Source organism: Bombyx mori, chromosome 3, assembly GCF_030269925.1.
Source record: "Bombyx mori chromosome 3, ASM3026992v2".
NCBI classification, from domain to species: domain Eukaryota; kingdom Metazoa; phylum Arthropoda; class Insecta; order Lepidoptera; family Bombycidae; genus Bombyx; species Bombyx mori.
The window spans coordinates 13660957-13676518 of record NC_085109.1 but is presented as its reverse complement, the minus strand read 5'-3'; the positions used below and the strand labels follow the sequence as shown (position 1 = coordinate 13676518).

The 15562-nt window shown below is 39.9% G+C and overlaps 1 protein-coding gene across 1 annotated transcript in view; it reads right to left on the bottom strand.

The window, feature by feature from the left end:
• The window catches only part of LOC101745659 (potassium voltage-gated channel protein Shaw), a 226160-nt gene that overhangs the window by 75191 nt on the left and 135407 nt on the right, over window positions 1-15562 (bottom strand). Inside the window, exon 6 of the mRNA XM_012688852.4 lies at window positions 7740-8054. Coding sequence (XP_012544306.2) covers window positions 7740-8054 — 315 coding nt within the window. The remainder of the gene's footprint in view (window positions 1-7739; window positions 8055-15562) is intronic.

The following is a 15562-nucleotide window of genomic DNA, read 5'->3' as shown; positions in this document are numbered from 1 at the left end:
AACATACATATATCAATGCCCAGAGCTTGCTATTAAAAAAACCTACCATAAATAACTAAATGAAAATCATTCTGACCACCTGATTATTGTATTCTGTTTCCAAACCGTAATACTTGACAGAATAGCATTCTCATTGGTTTTCATAAAGAGTCGTATAATTTGTTTACTGTAGAAATTGCAATATAATCTATATATTAATACGTGAAGCAAAAACTTTGTATCCCTTTTTACGAAAATTTTGAGGACGGAGGAGTATGAAATTTTCCACACTTATAGAGAATATAGAGAAGAAGTGCACAATGCTAATATTTTTTTAAAATAATGCATAAAAGATACATTAAATCAATAAAGAAAACATTACACATACTACATACCATGTATTTGACGCACACACGCATGCATACTATTTATTGTCAAACTTTTGTTCTTGACGTCTGTTGTTAAATTGAGAATAGATTAAATATTGTTTGTCTTTATTAATATTTTTTTATAGTGTAGCTATGGCGAAATTTGTGATTATAGAAGTATAAAATACAATCATAATAGTGTACAAACTTACAATTACAATTAATTATAGTCGAATTTCGACTACTGCGGGACCTTCTAGTCTTAGTAATTGTTTACAACGCCATAGTATTCCAAGCTCATTTCCAAGATTAATTTCGGCTCGAAGTCGAAATCTCTATACCGGAATGAGCTTACTTCATGATTTTTTTCTTTTTCTTTTCTAAACTCAGCTAAAAATATTTCTCAAAGTACTGTTAATACAAAAACGGTTATAATTTATGTGCCATAACGAAAATGTGGCCAGCATTAATAAATTTATCGAGTTTAGTTAATGATGTTACTGAATTTTCGTGAGACTGGTTTTAGTGAAAATTTGTACGGAGTTTGGGTTTTAGCTTATATTTTAAATTCGAAAAATGGTCGACCGATAAAACTGCGATCTATTTTTAATAAAAGATTGGATGCGACATAAAGACAGATGCATAGCACACAGAGATAGTTCTTTTGATGTTTTGAAATTATTATGTATCTAATAGTACCATTACATTTTACTTTCGTTGCCACTAGAATATTTTTGAAACTGACTACATATTTATCATAATATTATACTCTATTGTTGTCAGAAAGCATACACATAGTACGGATTGCGATAGCCGTTGTTGCAACCAAAATTTAAATTTCTACTATTGAATATCATGTCTTATTAAGATGACGTCCCGCAATAACGCTTTAGGATCTATGGGCTCCAATAACGATTTATCAAATAAAAATAATCAATGCCAACAATAAAACAAAGACGCTTGCAAACTCAAATAATAAAATATTTACAATTTCTTCAATTCGCAAAACATGGTAACATTTCGTTTGTATAGTCAAAGTTTTCACAAGAGCGTCAGCTGCGCAAGCCGCGCCGCAGTTCCCTTCACAATGTCACGCAGTGTATTTACACTTGCGTGCAAAAGTAAACACTGATACGTTTTGCGTCGCCTTAAATTAACGCTTGGTATCCGCATTGATATAAGTATATGTATATATTTTGACAGCTCCAAACGTTAGAAACTTTTTTTGCGTTTATTTTAATAATATATTTACAAATTATTTTGTGTAAAAGCGGTCGACTATAGAAACCGAATTTTACAAAATAGGATGTATTTTATACAGATATAAACAATATTACTGTCCTACTTATTTATCTGGCAAAGAAAACAATACATCTTCTTAGGGTCGGACTAACTTTATATCTGAAAGTTGACGCCTATAAGTCTCAAATATATTAAGTGTATAATCTATGCCTATAAGACTTCACGAAATTTACGATAGCCAAAAATCTTCCTAATCCACAGACTTATTAACGTATGGATCTACCAAACAAAACAGTGAAATCAAACGAGCAACTAACCAAGCGAGTTTCATTACAGCCGTGTTATGAATATGCAACTTCGTTAGCCAGTCGAGTGAGTTCAATAAGTCAACCGATCAGGGTTTAATTGGCTGACATTTCGTTGGGACCACTGAGACGAGCTTTTTATTATTTCAAAGAGCGAACGTCCGGAGAGAAATTCCCTGTTTTTTGTTTACTGTTATTTTTTTCTTATTAATTTATTTTATATTTGTTTATGTCTACGCTTAGGCAGCGGCTTGGCTCTGCCACTGGCATTGCTGAAGTAAATGGGCGACAGTAACCACTCACCATCAGGTGGGTCGTATGCTCGTCTGCCTACAAGGGCAATAAAAAAATAAAAAATAAAAACGCTCATAATACGTACGCACATACATATGTGTAATTATTTGATGTGTTATTTATGTAACTAAATTTTTTTTATTATATTATATATCAAATGTTTTTGAGCGTAATAATTATTAATAATAGTGAAGTCGTTTTGAGATCGATTATATACATAGTAAATCGTATTTCGGTCCTCACGATACAAGCTATGCCTAGTGTGAGGATCATTGGTTAATATTATATTGTTGATAATCTTCGTAATCTCTCAATTTGTTAAATATGTTTTTTTTTTATTGCCCTTGTTGGCAGACGAGCATACGGCCCACCTGATGGTGAGTGGTTACGGTCGCCCATGGACTTCAGCAATGTCAGGGGCAGAGCCAAGCCGCTGCCTACCGCTTAATACTCTCCACAAGCCTCGTTTGAAGAAGGACATGTCATAGCGCTCGGGAAACACCGTGGAGGGGAGCTCATTCCATAGCCGGATGGTACGTGGCAAAAAAGATCTCTGGAAACGCACTGTGGATGACCGCAGTGGCTCCAGGTAGTATGGATGAACTCTACTCCGGTGGCGGGCGGTGCGATGGTAAAACATGGACATCGCTCGAAATGTCGACCCCAAGTATCCCGATACTCTCGGAAGGTTGCAGGGATACTCCTTGGAATTGCGGCGTCATCACAAAGGGGTCCTTCTTCGCAGTGAACGCGCAAACTTGTGTCTTTATCGGGTTGAATTGAACCAAGTTCAATTCACCCTATTCGGAGACTCGCCCCAGAGAGTTCTCCACTTCAGACACAAGTTTTGATCGTCTCTCTTGCACCGCGCTCCGGGAGAGACTCTGATGGCCGATATATCGCGCATCCCCCGTGCTGTCATCCGCATAGCAATGCATGCCATCAATAGACAGCATGTCATTGATATACAGGATGAAAAGCGTGGGGGAGAGCACCGAACCTTGTGGAACGCCAGCGTTAATGGTCATGGTATCAGAACAGTCACCGTCTACAACGACCGTGATGCTCCGCCCATCCAAAGAGCTAGCGATCCACTTGCAGAGACCCTCGGGGATTCCGTAAGATGGTAGCTTCGATAGAAGTGCCCTATGCCAGACCCTGTCGAAGGCCTTCGCGATATCAAGGCTCACAGCAAGAGCCTCGCCCTTGCTCTCCAAGGCTTCAGCCCACCTGTGAGTAAGGTATACAAGAAGATCGCCAGCTGAGCGACCGTGACGGAAACCGTACTGTCGGTCACTGATCAGCTGGCGATCCTCAAGATACTTCAGGAGTTGTGTATTTATTATTCGCTCCATCACCTTGGAAAGCAAGGAAGTTATCGCGATAGGCCTATAGCTCGACGGGTCCGACCGGTCACCCTTCTTGGGGATAGGGTGGATGTGGGCGGTCTTCCATGAAGACGGAACCCTCTTAGCGCAATAAGAGAGGCGATACAATCGCGTTAGCGCAGGTGTCAGCTCAGGGGCGCACGTTTTCAGAACCACTGCGGGGATGCCGTCTGGCCCACTCGACTTATGGACGTCCAGGAGTCGGAGCTCCCGTCTAACTGCACACTGTGTGAAGCAGATATCCGGCAGGGAGCTATCACACCGGGGGATGTTCGGTGGTGTGGCACCCCCGTCGTCCACAGTCGAGTTCGAGGCGAAGAGTTTGACCAGAAGGTCAGCCTTCTCTTTCGCGCTGTGGGCCAGAGTGTCATCGGACTTGCGCAGTGGTGGGAGACTAGACCTGCAAAAGTTTCCTTCTGCAGCTTTGGCGAGCGACCAAAAAGCACGGCTCCCGGAGGGATAGCTCTTTAATCGCTCGCCAACTCTAGCAACGTGCTCCGACTTCGCCTTGGCAATTACCTTCTTGTAGGACCTGGAAGCGGCGTTATATTTCCGCCTTTCCCCTGAGATGTTAGGATCCCGACGTCTCCTGGCATTATTCCATGCCACGTATGCGGACCGCTTGAGGTGTGCAGCATCCCTACTGGCATTGTTATACCTGGGTCTGCTGCGACCCCCAACGGGCACTTCAGAGGAGGGAATAAACAATTCCATCCCCCGGAGCACCACGTCTTTAAGACGGTCCGCACAGACGTCAGGATCAGCAGAGGAAAAGCAGAACCGCCCCCATGGGTAGGATGCGTAAAATTCACGCAATCCATCCCAATCTGCTGACATATACCGCCAAACTCTATGATACCCGGTCGTCCTTCGACGGTACGGCAGTGGTACGGCAGCACGAATAAGGCAGTGATCAAACGATCCAAGCGGAGCGTCGACCACCACACTGTATCCGGCCGGATCTGTGGTCAGCAGAAGGTCCAACAAAGAAGGCTCGTGCCCCTCGATATCTGGGACACGGGTGGGCTGTGTCACCAGCTGGGAGAAGCCGTAGGCCAAGGCGAAATCGTAGGCAGTCTGACCCGGGAGGTCAGTGGTTCTGGACCCCAACCACTCTTGGTGGTGAGCGTTAAAGTCTCCAAGAACCACCACCTCCGCAGATGGGTACTGCTCAAGCACGCGGTTAGTCCCCTCTTGCACATGCTCAAACAGAGCTGAACCTGCATCACTGCTGTGGGACCTGTACAGGCACGCGTAGATTCGGATACAGCCCCCGTGATCCACGCGCAGCCACAATAGGGACAGGTCCCGTTGTTCGAGGCCCCGAAGACGGCGACAACAGACATCCGCCCGAACGAATACGCACACCCCGGCTTTACGTAGGAAGTTGTGCTCCAATACGTAGCCGGGGTATTCAAGGTATGAGGTATCGTCCGGAGCAGATATCTGCGTCTCCGTTAAAAAAAGCAGGGCAGGCTGCGCCGTCTCAAGGTGGTGGTGTACGGTGTCAAGGTTGCTATGTAGGCCCCTGACATTGCTGAAATCCACATTAAATGTGGAATGGGGAACCGCCTGTAAAACCCTTTTCTTTTTTTTCGACTTCATAAATTATATTTCTGGAGAGTAGGATTAGGAGAGGTAGGATGTTGGAGGTGAGATCGAGGCAACACCTGAATGAAGCGTGGAACATAGTACGTGCTCGACCACGGGTTGCGTGAGAGACTGACGCAGGGCATGGAAGGGCCCCCAGTCCACCCTGCGTACGATCGCCGGGATCCACTCCGGTCTCCGACTCCGGCACGACGACCGCACGACAGGATTTTACACCGGTTGGCGGGACAGCTTCCCGGGGCGGAGTTTAGTAGAGACACCCGGGTTCAGGTCCCCTACTGACCGGCGGGCGGCAGCGGATACCGTTTCACTAGGTCTCCCTATACCCCCGTCAAATAATCACGCCCCGTGAGCTCGCACGCACGTCTGCTCCACATGTTCCAGGCATCACCAAGACTCACCCCCAGCAAGGAAGGGGAAAGGGAAGGAATAGAACTGGCTCTCCAACCCACACGCCGGAACACAGCTAGGCTATTTGGCGGCGGACTCTAGTTGGAGGGTGGTCGCCAGCCAGTCGGACAAGTCCTACCACCGATTATGTATTCGGCTCCCGTTTTGCACCACCCAGGGGTCACTTGTAGGGAATCGCGGGTTAAACCTACGGAAGCGGGAAGCACCATATGAAAATAGTATTCTAGGTCATGATTTAAGAGTTTATGTATTATGTTGTAAATAAATAAATTATCATTGTTATTATATTGTTACTGTGGTTTTACGGTTTTGTATATTGACTTGGTATTAAATTAGCTAAATATAAAATCTGTTTTTATTGTTTATTCAAAAATTTAAATTTTAGTTAACATGGAACCGGGTTGACGTTATTCTTAAAGATATTGCAAGTTTATCAATACATGCTCTAGCTGTAACAAAAGAATTTAAACATTAATTAAAATTTATATTTATAATGACAGGGAATAAATACTTCAAAATGAATTAACAATAAAATACTTAGTTGCGTTTTCTGTTATATGTATAATAAGAAAACAATACTTAAAGTCCTTAATCTCTTTTAAATTAATATTTTTATCAGTATTGATGTATTAAACCAATCTGAACTTTATTTTTCCTGAATTACAGACTTCACTGAATGACGCTAAAGAAAAATCCTTTTTAAAAACAAAACAAAAAAAAATAATAAAGATTTTTCTTTACATGCTTACTGTAAGGTTCATAGTTTACTATATACGCATATTACAAATTCAAAGCAAAACTATACCTCTGCTTGTATATCAACTACCACCCAAATGAATTCGTATAGGGTACTTTACAGCGTCACGCGGAAGCGCGTTCGATGTAAATGGAAATCATTCGCAGAGATATAGATCCTTTAAATTTTACGATCACATTTCAAATAAAATGTCGGATTGTGTGATGTAATTTCAATATCTTAATTATATTTTTGATGCTTTAGTGACGTGACATACACATTTTACTCAATTTTCTATTTGTGCGGGGTCATTAAAGAAAAAATAAACCAGCCAGTACTAGTTTTTCAAAAGGATCTATATTAATTAATTGTATTTAGTTTCAGTATACGCGAGTTAAAGTAGTTGTATAATTCCAAAGTCCATAATGTGCATTGCCTATGTCTCATCGATACATTAATAGAGACTCATACTAGTTATACATAATTAGTAGGTGAGCTCACGGGTTTCAAGCCTGACGACGTTGCTAACACTAGCCCTAGCAAGAGCATCTCTTTGTAGAACCTACCATCGTATCGAAAACGCGTCCCACTGAGAATATCCGGCGAGAAACTCACTGGGCTGTGTCTAAGAGTAAATAAAGGTTGATAATAATTATCTACATCGTAAAATCGACGGATTCTGGTAATGTTTAAATACCAGGTGGAATGTGGGTAGTTCTACCTACCACATATTTAATAAAAAGGTAAGTGACTAATTATCTCATCAAATAAACATAATATTTCAGAACGTGCTTCGAAAAGAATATCCACGAAGTATGTTTTTTGCCTTTCTGGGTAGACGAGCACACGACACACCCGATAGTGGTTGGTTATCGTCGCTTATGGACATAAGCAATGCCAGGGTCACAGCCAAGCTGCTGCCTACCGCTAAGCAATCTCCAAAAATCTCGTTTGATGAAAGAGATGTCATGTCTTCAGAAAATGGCACGGAGGGTAGTTCATTCCAAATTTAGAGATATGTGTATAGCTTTATTAAAACATATATCATAAAATAACAAATAAATAATTTATATGTATATGTGTATTTGCGGTAATTACTGTTAGTATACTAATATGGACGCTGCTTGTTCATTTGACGGGACTACATTTCGCGCTGTGCTTTTCGCCATCTTTCAAGAATAATTCTCGACCTACCGTCGGTTTTTTGATCGACATGCGAAGCCTATCTCACGATATTCATTGAATTATGCTAAATCAAACAATTTAAAAAATATCGTCTGTTGGTTTTATAAATGTAATGTCAGACAAGTATTTTTAAATACAAAGTTTAATTAGAAAAACAAACTAACTAATTAATTTAAAATTTCAAAAACTTCGTCATTACTAAATTAATTACGTTAATTACCTGCGATTTCTCAGCGTAGTACACCAAGCTCGCGAAGATCACGATTCCGAGGACCAGAAAAAACACTAACAGCGTCAGTTCCTTTGCTGACGCCTTGAAGGTGTGCACCAAGATCTTCAGCCCTGGACTGTGTCTGGTCAGCTTGAACAGCCTCAGGATCTTGATGATAGAGATAAACTCCAAAATCTCTGCTTTATCAACGTACTGTCTAACTATTGTTAGCTCTACCACGACATCCATGTAAAAACTCAACGTTGCTATAAAATCTATGATATTTACTGGGGACTTCACGAATTCTATTATGTTCGGTGCTACCTGTAACAATAGAAAGATAGTTTAAAGCTTCAAGTTATACTTGACTGATGGGAGGGCGTGTTGTGAGTCAAGCGTTTCGGTTTGAAGGGGGTTTGACGTTTTACAAGGCAACAGGCACATATCACGTCTTAAGTCGTCGTGGCCTGAAGGACAAGACGTCCGGTGCATTCATGTTGAAGCCATGCAACGGTGTTCGAATCCCACAGGCGGGTACCAATTTTTCTAATGAAATACGTACTCGACAAATGTTCACGATTCACTTCCACGGTGAAGGAATAACATCGTGTAATAAAAATCAAACCCGCAAAATTATAATTTGCGTAATTACTGGTGGTAGGACCACTTGTGAGTCCGCGCGGATAGGTACCACAGCCCTGCCTATTTCTGACGTGAAGCAGTAGTGCGTTTCGGTTTGAAGGGTGGGGCAGCCGTTGTAACTATACTGAGACTTTAGAACTTGTATCTCAAGGTGGGTGGCGCGTCTACGTTGTAGATGTCTATGGGCTCCAGTAACCACTAAACACCAGGTGGGCTGTGAGCTCGTCCAGCTATCTAAGCAATAACAAAAAAAAAAAAAAACTGTTAGGGTAAGTGGTGCATTGAAGTTTAGGTGTATAGGCTCCAATAATTCCAATCTGTAAGTAGTGATAGTAGATACGGTTATGTTTCTAAAACAAAACATGTAGTTACCATCAACAATTTTGTTATTTAAGGTGGAGAAAGCGATATCTATTTAAACCGATACAAATTTAAAAATCACCTCATTTAGCAATCGTTGTGTTTCTATGACTGTGATGTCGTATGATAGTTTATTTATTTATTAATAATATTTTTTACTGGTGGTAGGACCTCTTGTGAGTCCGCGCGGGTAGGTACCACCACCCTGTACTTGAGACCTTAGAACTTATATCTCAAGGTGGGTGGCGCATTTACGCGACCATGAGCATGAGTCCCGTAACCACTTAACACCAGGTGGGCTGTGAGCTCGTCCACCCTACCCACCTACGCCCACCCCACCCTAAAAAAAACAACCGAATCCATGGCTAATAAAGAAAATTAAGCTGATTTGTAACCATTAATAACCACCGCCACCAATCTTCATATACAATTAGACCCGAATGCATCGGAAAAATAATATTCGACGCTTGAAAGGCAAACGTGACTAAGCGACAATGCGTGAACTTTACAGTAGACTCATTTAAAGTTGAAATACCTGAAAACAAAATTTATTTTAACGAATCTAGCTGCAGTAGAATCTAGCTAGTAGCTGAAGGAATTGAAATGATTTTAATAGACCTAGAATTTTTTTTTTTTGCGCATCGAATAAGTTTATTGCCTTTTTTTTTTTTATTGCTTTGATGAGTGGACGAGCTCACAGCCCACCTGGTGTTAAGTGGTTACTGGAGCTCATAGACATCTACAACGTAAATGCGCCACCCACCTTGAGATATAAGTTCTAAGGTCTCAATTATAGTTACAACGGCTGCCCCACCCTTCAAACCGAAACGCATTACTGCTTCACGGCAGAAATAGGCAGGGTGGTGGTACCTACCCGTGCGGACTCACAAGAGGTCCTACCACCAGTAATTACGCAAATTATAATTTTGCGGGTTTCATTTTTATTACACGATGTTATTCCTTCACCGTGGAAGTCAATCGTGAACATTTGTTGAGTACGTATTTCATTAGAAAAAATGGTACCCGCCTTCGGGATTCGAACACCGGTGCATCGCTCAACACGAATGCACCGGACGTTTTATCCGTTAGGCCACGACGACTTCAAATGCCTATCATTTATGTACAAAGCATTTATTGTCGCTTAGTCACGTTTGCCTTTCAAGCGTCCTATATATCTATAGTCTTTCGGACAGATATTTGCAGCTAAACACACAATCGCTTGGTATGAGAAACAATATAAGTTTTTAGTATACGTCCAGCAGAAAACCGCTTGTTTTTATTAAGCACAAATCAAACAAAACTTTCTCAATACCGCGCAAATCATTCGACAAACACGTCCACGAAGTTAAATTAATTGGTATTAATTAATTTACATGTTCAATTGCGTTCGAAATACGAAACACGCCTCATTAATTTTCGGCGAAAATTATGTTATTTCGGAATATAATATATTAATATTCGCTTTCAAATGAATTAATTATCTTTTAGTAATAAAGATACAGTTTTTACTGGTGGTAGGACCTCTTGTGAGTCTGAACGGGTATGTACCACCGCCCTGCCTATTTCTGCGGTGAAGCAGTAATGCGTTTCAGTTTGAAGGGTGGGGCAGCCTGTAACTATGCTTGAGACCATAGAACGTATTAACCATAGAACTAACTTATATGTCAAGGTGGGTGGCGCATTTACGTTAGAGATGTCTATGGGCTCCAGTAACCACTTAACCCCAGGTGGGCAGTGAGCTCGTCCAGCCATCTAAGCAATAAAAAAAAGTTGTCAGTTCTTTGAGCAAAAAATTAATATGAAATACGAGAAAAGGCTAAGAAAATAAAAAATAAAAATTTAAAACTGTGATCAAAAACATTAACCAGCTATGAGGTATGTATTTTTGCTGATTCCAGTAATAAAAATTATTTCTTTTTTAACGAAATGTATACAATAGTTATTTTAGTAATGATATACAGTGCATATAGGTCTGTCACTGCAAGATATACGTTTACTAAAATCGAATAAATTCGTGCTCATACTAACATAGATACTGTAATAACTGGGCTATTATGGGAAATTATTTGCCAGTTGTTTTCTTAGTCGTTACAGTCTTGCCAGAGAGAGAGAGAGAGAGAGAGAGAGAGAGAGAGAGAGAGAGAGAGAGAGAGAGAGAGAGAGAGAGAGAGAGAGAGAGAGAGAGAGAGAGGGCATTCTTTATTGTACACAAAATGAATAAGCAATGCGAATCATTAAATACAAAAACAGAGTGCAATTGGCGGTAAGAGCGATCTCTCCCAGACAACCAGACCAGATATAGTGATCGTCATCCTTACTGATGGTTGTAGATTTGCCTCTCTTCTCTGTTCGAGGCTAGCCACTACATTCATGGGACGCCCCACTATAGACTTCCTGTCGGTCTCCCGTAAGGGTGACCTTCTGCTTGGTCTTGTACCGTCCACCATTTCGTGAACGGAGCGGGTCGTACTAAGCACTGGTTATCTCATCGTAAAATGATCGTAAAATGTGGCCAAATACCTCCCAAGATTGTTTAAAACGCAGACGCTGCTTGATATCAAGTCCTTTAATTAATATTTCACTATTTTGAATAACAAAAATACTTGAAGTAATCGATTGACAGTGAGACTATAGAGAAGTTCACAAATGTTAAGGAAGTGTGTACATTTTAATATCCAAAGTTAATGAATCCGAGGAATAAGAGTCTCCTAGTTTTATTTGCAACTTCAGTGCATATTATGATTCTCTTTTCAAACCCTCATCAAAGTCTATGCCCATGCATCGCCATGCATTCCCTTTGTGCAGACTCGCGAGTTATTACTGCACCCGAGTACTTTCACAGGGACGCATTAAGAAGTGTTTAAAACGGAATAAATTAATAATTTTAGTTTCTTTTCAAATGGCAATAATGCTTTTTACAAACAAATATTTATACTTGTTAAAAATATTTTCATTTTTATATATAACTAGCTGACCCGGCAGACTTCGTAGTGCCTCAATCGAGAAATAAAAGACTTAAGCTTTTGTATAAAATAAACTTAAAACAAACAAAAGGAATCCGTCCGACGGGGGACATATCAAAGGAAAAACAAAATTGTTATTTTTATTTAATTTCGAGCTTTTTCATATTTATCTACCTTTTAAACCTTCTCTGGACTTCCACAAATAATTCAAGACCAAAATTAGTCAAATCGGTCCAGCCGTTCTCGAGTTTTAGCGAGACTAACAAACAGCAATTCATTTTTATATATATATATATATATAAGTATAATAAAAGCGTATTAAAAAAAATCCCCAACGTCAAGTCTCCGTCTTAGTTTAAGTCTTCTAATTATTGTAGGTTATATGTCCTGATCATTGTAGGATATAGTCAAAGAGGTGGCACTCCATGACGTAAACTTAAATGAAACTCGTTATATTCAATTGCGTTTTGTTTTTTTAAATTCAAACTCCTGAAATTATCTGAATCTAACTTAACAATAACGTTGGCACTTCTGACTTCACAAAATTTCAAAACAACCTAGCCCATCCGCCGGAAAATACTTAACTCCATCTCTGAAGGTTCGCATGTCGACTCCGTTAATATCGCGCAGAGAGCAGGTGTAAACAGAGAATATGTAATGAATCGTCGAGAACAACTCTATTGTGCTTTTGTGGGGCTACGCTACTGAGCTTTTGGTAGAGCCAAAGTGCACTGTTTAAGTTCTTGTTGTGGAATTTTAGAGTGAAATTCTCGTAGTATGAAAAAGTACAATTGGAGCTGAATTATTAATATGTAGAAACAGAAAAACGTCAAAATGGTTTCCGGAGCCTTTTTTTGTACTTTGTATGACTGGCGAGTGACACGCTAAGCCACGCAGACATGAAAATTCGGTTCGTCAAATTCTGATCTGAGGACTTAAATGAGCATGATGCCAGAATTTGTTGAGCATCTTTACCATTTTGTTTCCTTTTCTACAGACAAAGGTCAAATGATCAATGTTTTCTTTTAAATGACAGATCTATTCTATTTCAATATTCAAGAAACATTCAAACTGTAACACAATTACAATCGCTCAACACAAATGGCATGCAACACTTAGCTGAAAGATTAAAATGTTAAAGCCAGCGAGCTCTGAGCCAACAATAGTGTGTCAAAACGTTACATTAAAGATGGACATCGTTTTTCTGTTTTTGTATCACTCTTGACGGTTAGCCGAGCTCACAGTTCAGCTGGGGCTAAGCGGTTCCTAGGACCCATAAAACCACAATGTGATTTTAATTTTCAACCTTTGGGTAGTCTCAATGTTGGTGTATCGAAAAAGGGAAAATATGAATAAAACACTTCGACATTTTATGCTAATTCAAAAATTACATTAAATTCACCCACGTAATTCCTGTTTTCGAACTAAAGCTATATTTTAACAAGCCCCATGTCACATGTCGCTTCCGACCCCAAGTCTTATTTAATTTAAATTCTTTTCTTCAAAACTTTTACTGGCGGTAGGACCTCTTGTGAGTCCGCACGGATAGGTACCACCACCTTGCTTATTTCTGCCGTGAAGCAGTAATGCGCGTCAGTTTGAAGGGTGGGGCAGCCGTTGTAACTATACTGAGACCTTAGAACTTATATCTCAAGGTGGATGGCGCATTTACGTTGTAGATGTCTATGGGCTCCAGTAACCACTTAACACAAGGTGGGCTTTGAGCTCGTCCACTCATTTAAGCAATTAAAAAAAACCTTAAAATTATTTACTTTTAATTATCATAGTCACTCTACCTTAAGCTCTCCTATTGTATTCGGAAGAAAGAAGAAAGCCTCTGTTTGGCTAATCCCCAAATTCGGGAACTATTGCATAAGCTCTGAACATAGTGCATAGTAATTTTATCGAATTCCGGTTCCGGTTTCGAATGAACCTTAAAAGCTCAGTCGTAATTTTGTGTTTTCGTGACATGCGTTTTTAGTTGCACTATTTTACAGGAGTTGAAGTGTTTTACTCTCTTTTTATATTACTTATGGTCTACCTAGTGTTAAGTAATTACTACCCAAAGACTTCAAAGTGGGATACCGTCATCTAAATTGAGATTTGAGGTCAATTTTGTTGTTATTAGGTTGGAGGCTGCGGAATTTGAAGACCGGCATAGCCTCAGCGCTTAATAGTACACCGGGTGTCGCATCCTTTAGAGTTTAGACCAAGCATTTCTAATATTGAATTTATTTTATCGACTTTCTCATTTCTGTTCGTTTTTCTCTTCTTTTCTTGTTTGTTTGTATCTTACATTAAAATTTGTATATAAAATCTTAACTTTTTTTTTAGTTATGTATATATTTTTTTATTCTCATATTTATTATAAATAAAGTTTCGTAAATGATTAAATTAAGAGATAAAATACGCGCCGCCCGCCAAAAAAAAATTAAAAATTAAATTGGTTCATTTATTAAAAAGATTTCTCACCCCTGCTTTATAACATGACGATTTAACAAATTTATTTACACCGTCGACATTTTTACAAACAAATGTACATAAATAATAAAAGAAGATCTAGAATATAGCAGACAGTGAACAATTACAGTCGTAGAAAACGAGTGAAGCTGGAGCTTACGTCGGATCGGCGACCGTCAAAATCTCGGCTTCGACTAATTTTATTTTTTTTATTGCATAGATGGATGGACGCGCTCACAGCCCACCTGGTCTTAAGTGGTTACTGGAGCCCATAGACATCTACAACGTAAATGCGCCACCCACCTCGAGATATAAGTTCTAAGGTCTCAGTATAGTTACAAGGGTGGGGACCCTTCGAACCGAAACGCATTACTGCTTCACGGCGGAAATAGACAGGGCGGTGGTACCCACCCGCGCGGACTCACAGAAGGTCCTACCACCAGTAAATTCACGAATGCTAATTATTATTCTTATGGGCCAATAACTAATGTAGGCTAACACGAAATTTTGCTTTTCAGTACCGTCAGCTTTAAAGCGTAAAGCGATTAGTGTTTGGCCACGAAATTTATTTATATTATTCTTGAATATAATTTTTTAATAAATTAAAGTCAACAATTGGAATGTCGCTTGTGGTTAAAAGTACTGAAACGGTATTTAGAAATTCTCATGAAAAAGTATAATGAGCAATTCTGAGAGAAATATTGTTTTTTTTTTTCTTTTATTCCTTAGATCGGTGGACGAGCTCACGGCCCACATGATGTTAAATGGTTACCGGAGCCCGTAGACATCTACAACGAAAATGCCGCCACCTTCAGTGAGATATGAGTTCTAAGGTCTCAGTATAGTATAACAGCTGCCTCTTCAAACCGAAACGCGTTACTGATTCACGGCAGAAGTAGGCAGGGTGGTGGTACCTACCCGTGCGGACTCACAAGACGTCCTACCACCATTAAATACGCAAATTATTTTTGTGTACTAAATGCGCATTTTTTCCCAATCGCTTTATTTTAACTTTCGATCGATGACAGTCTTGGCCAACCCCTGTTCAATCACAAATGGTTACTGCAGCTTATTAAAATAGAAGGCTGGTAGACCACCGATTTTAGCCACCACCATTAAAAGCCTTATTTTTTTCTTAATCCCTCCTTTTAATTTCCTCCTCGCTCGTTTCGTGGCCTAACATTGTGTAACGAAGTAAACAAACCTGGCAATTAGGACACCCTTTTCGTGTAACTGAATCCTTTTGGACCACAGAGCGTGAATATTCGTACGAGAAAATAATTGTAAAACTCTACCTAAGTATAGAGATGGAGGTTTGAAGGCTTTGAAATAAGTCGCAACAGGGCGTTTGAGATGAGATAAATAAAAAATTAGGATAAAAATTGGAGCTACAGTCTACAGTCTAAT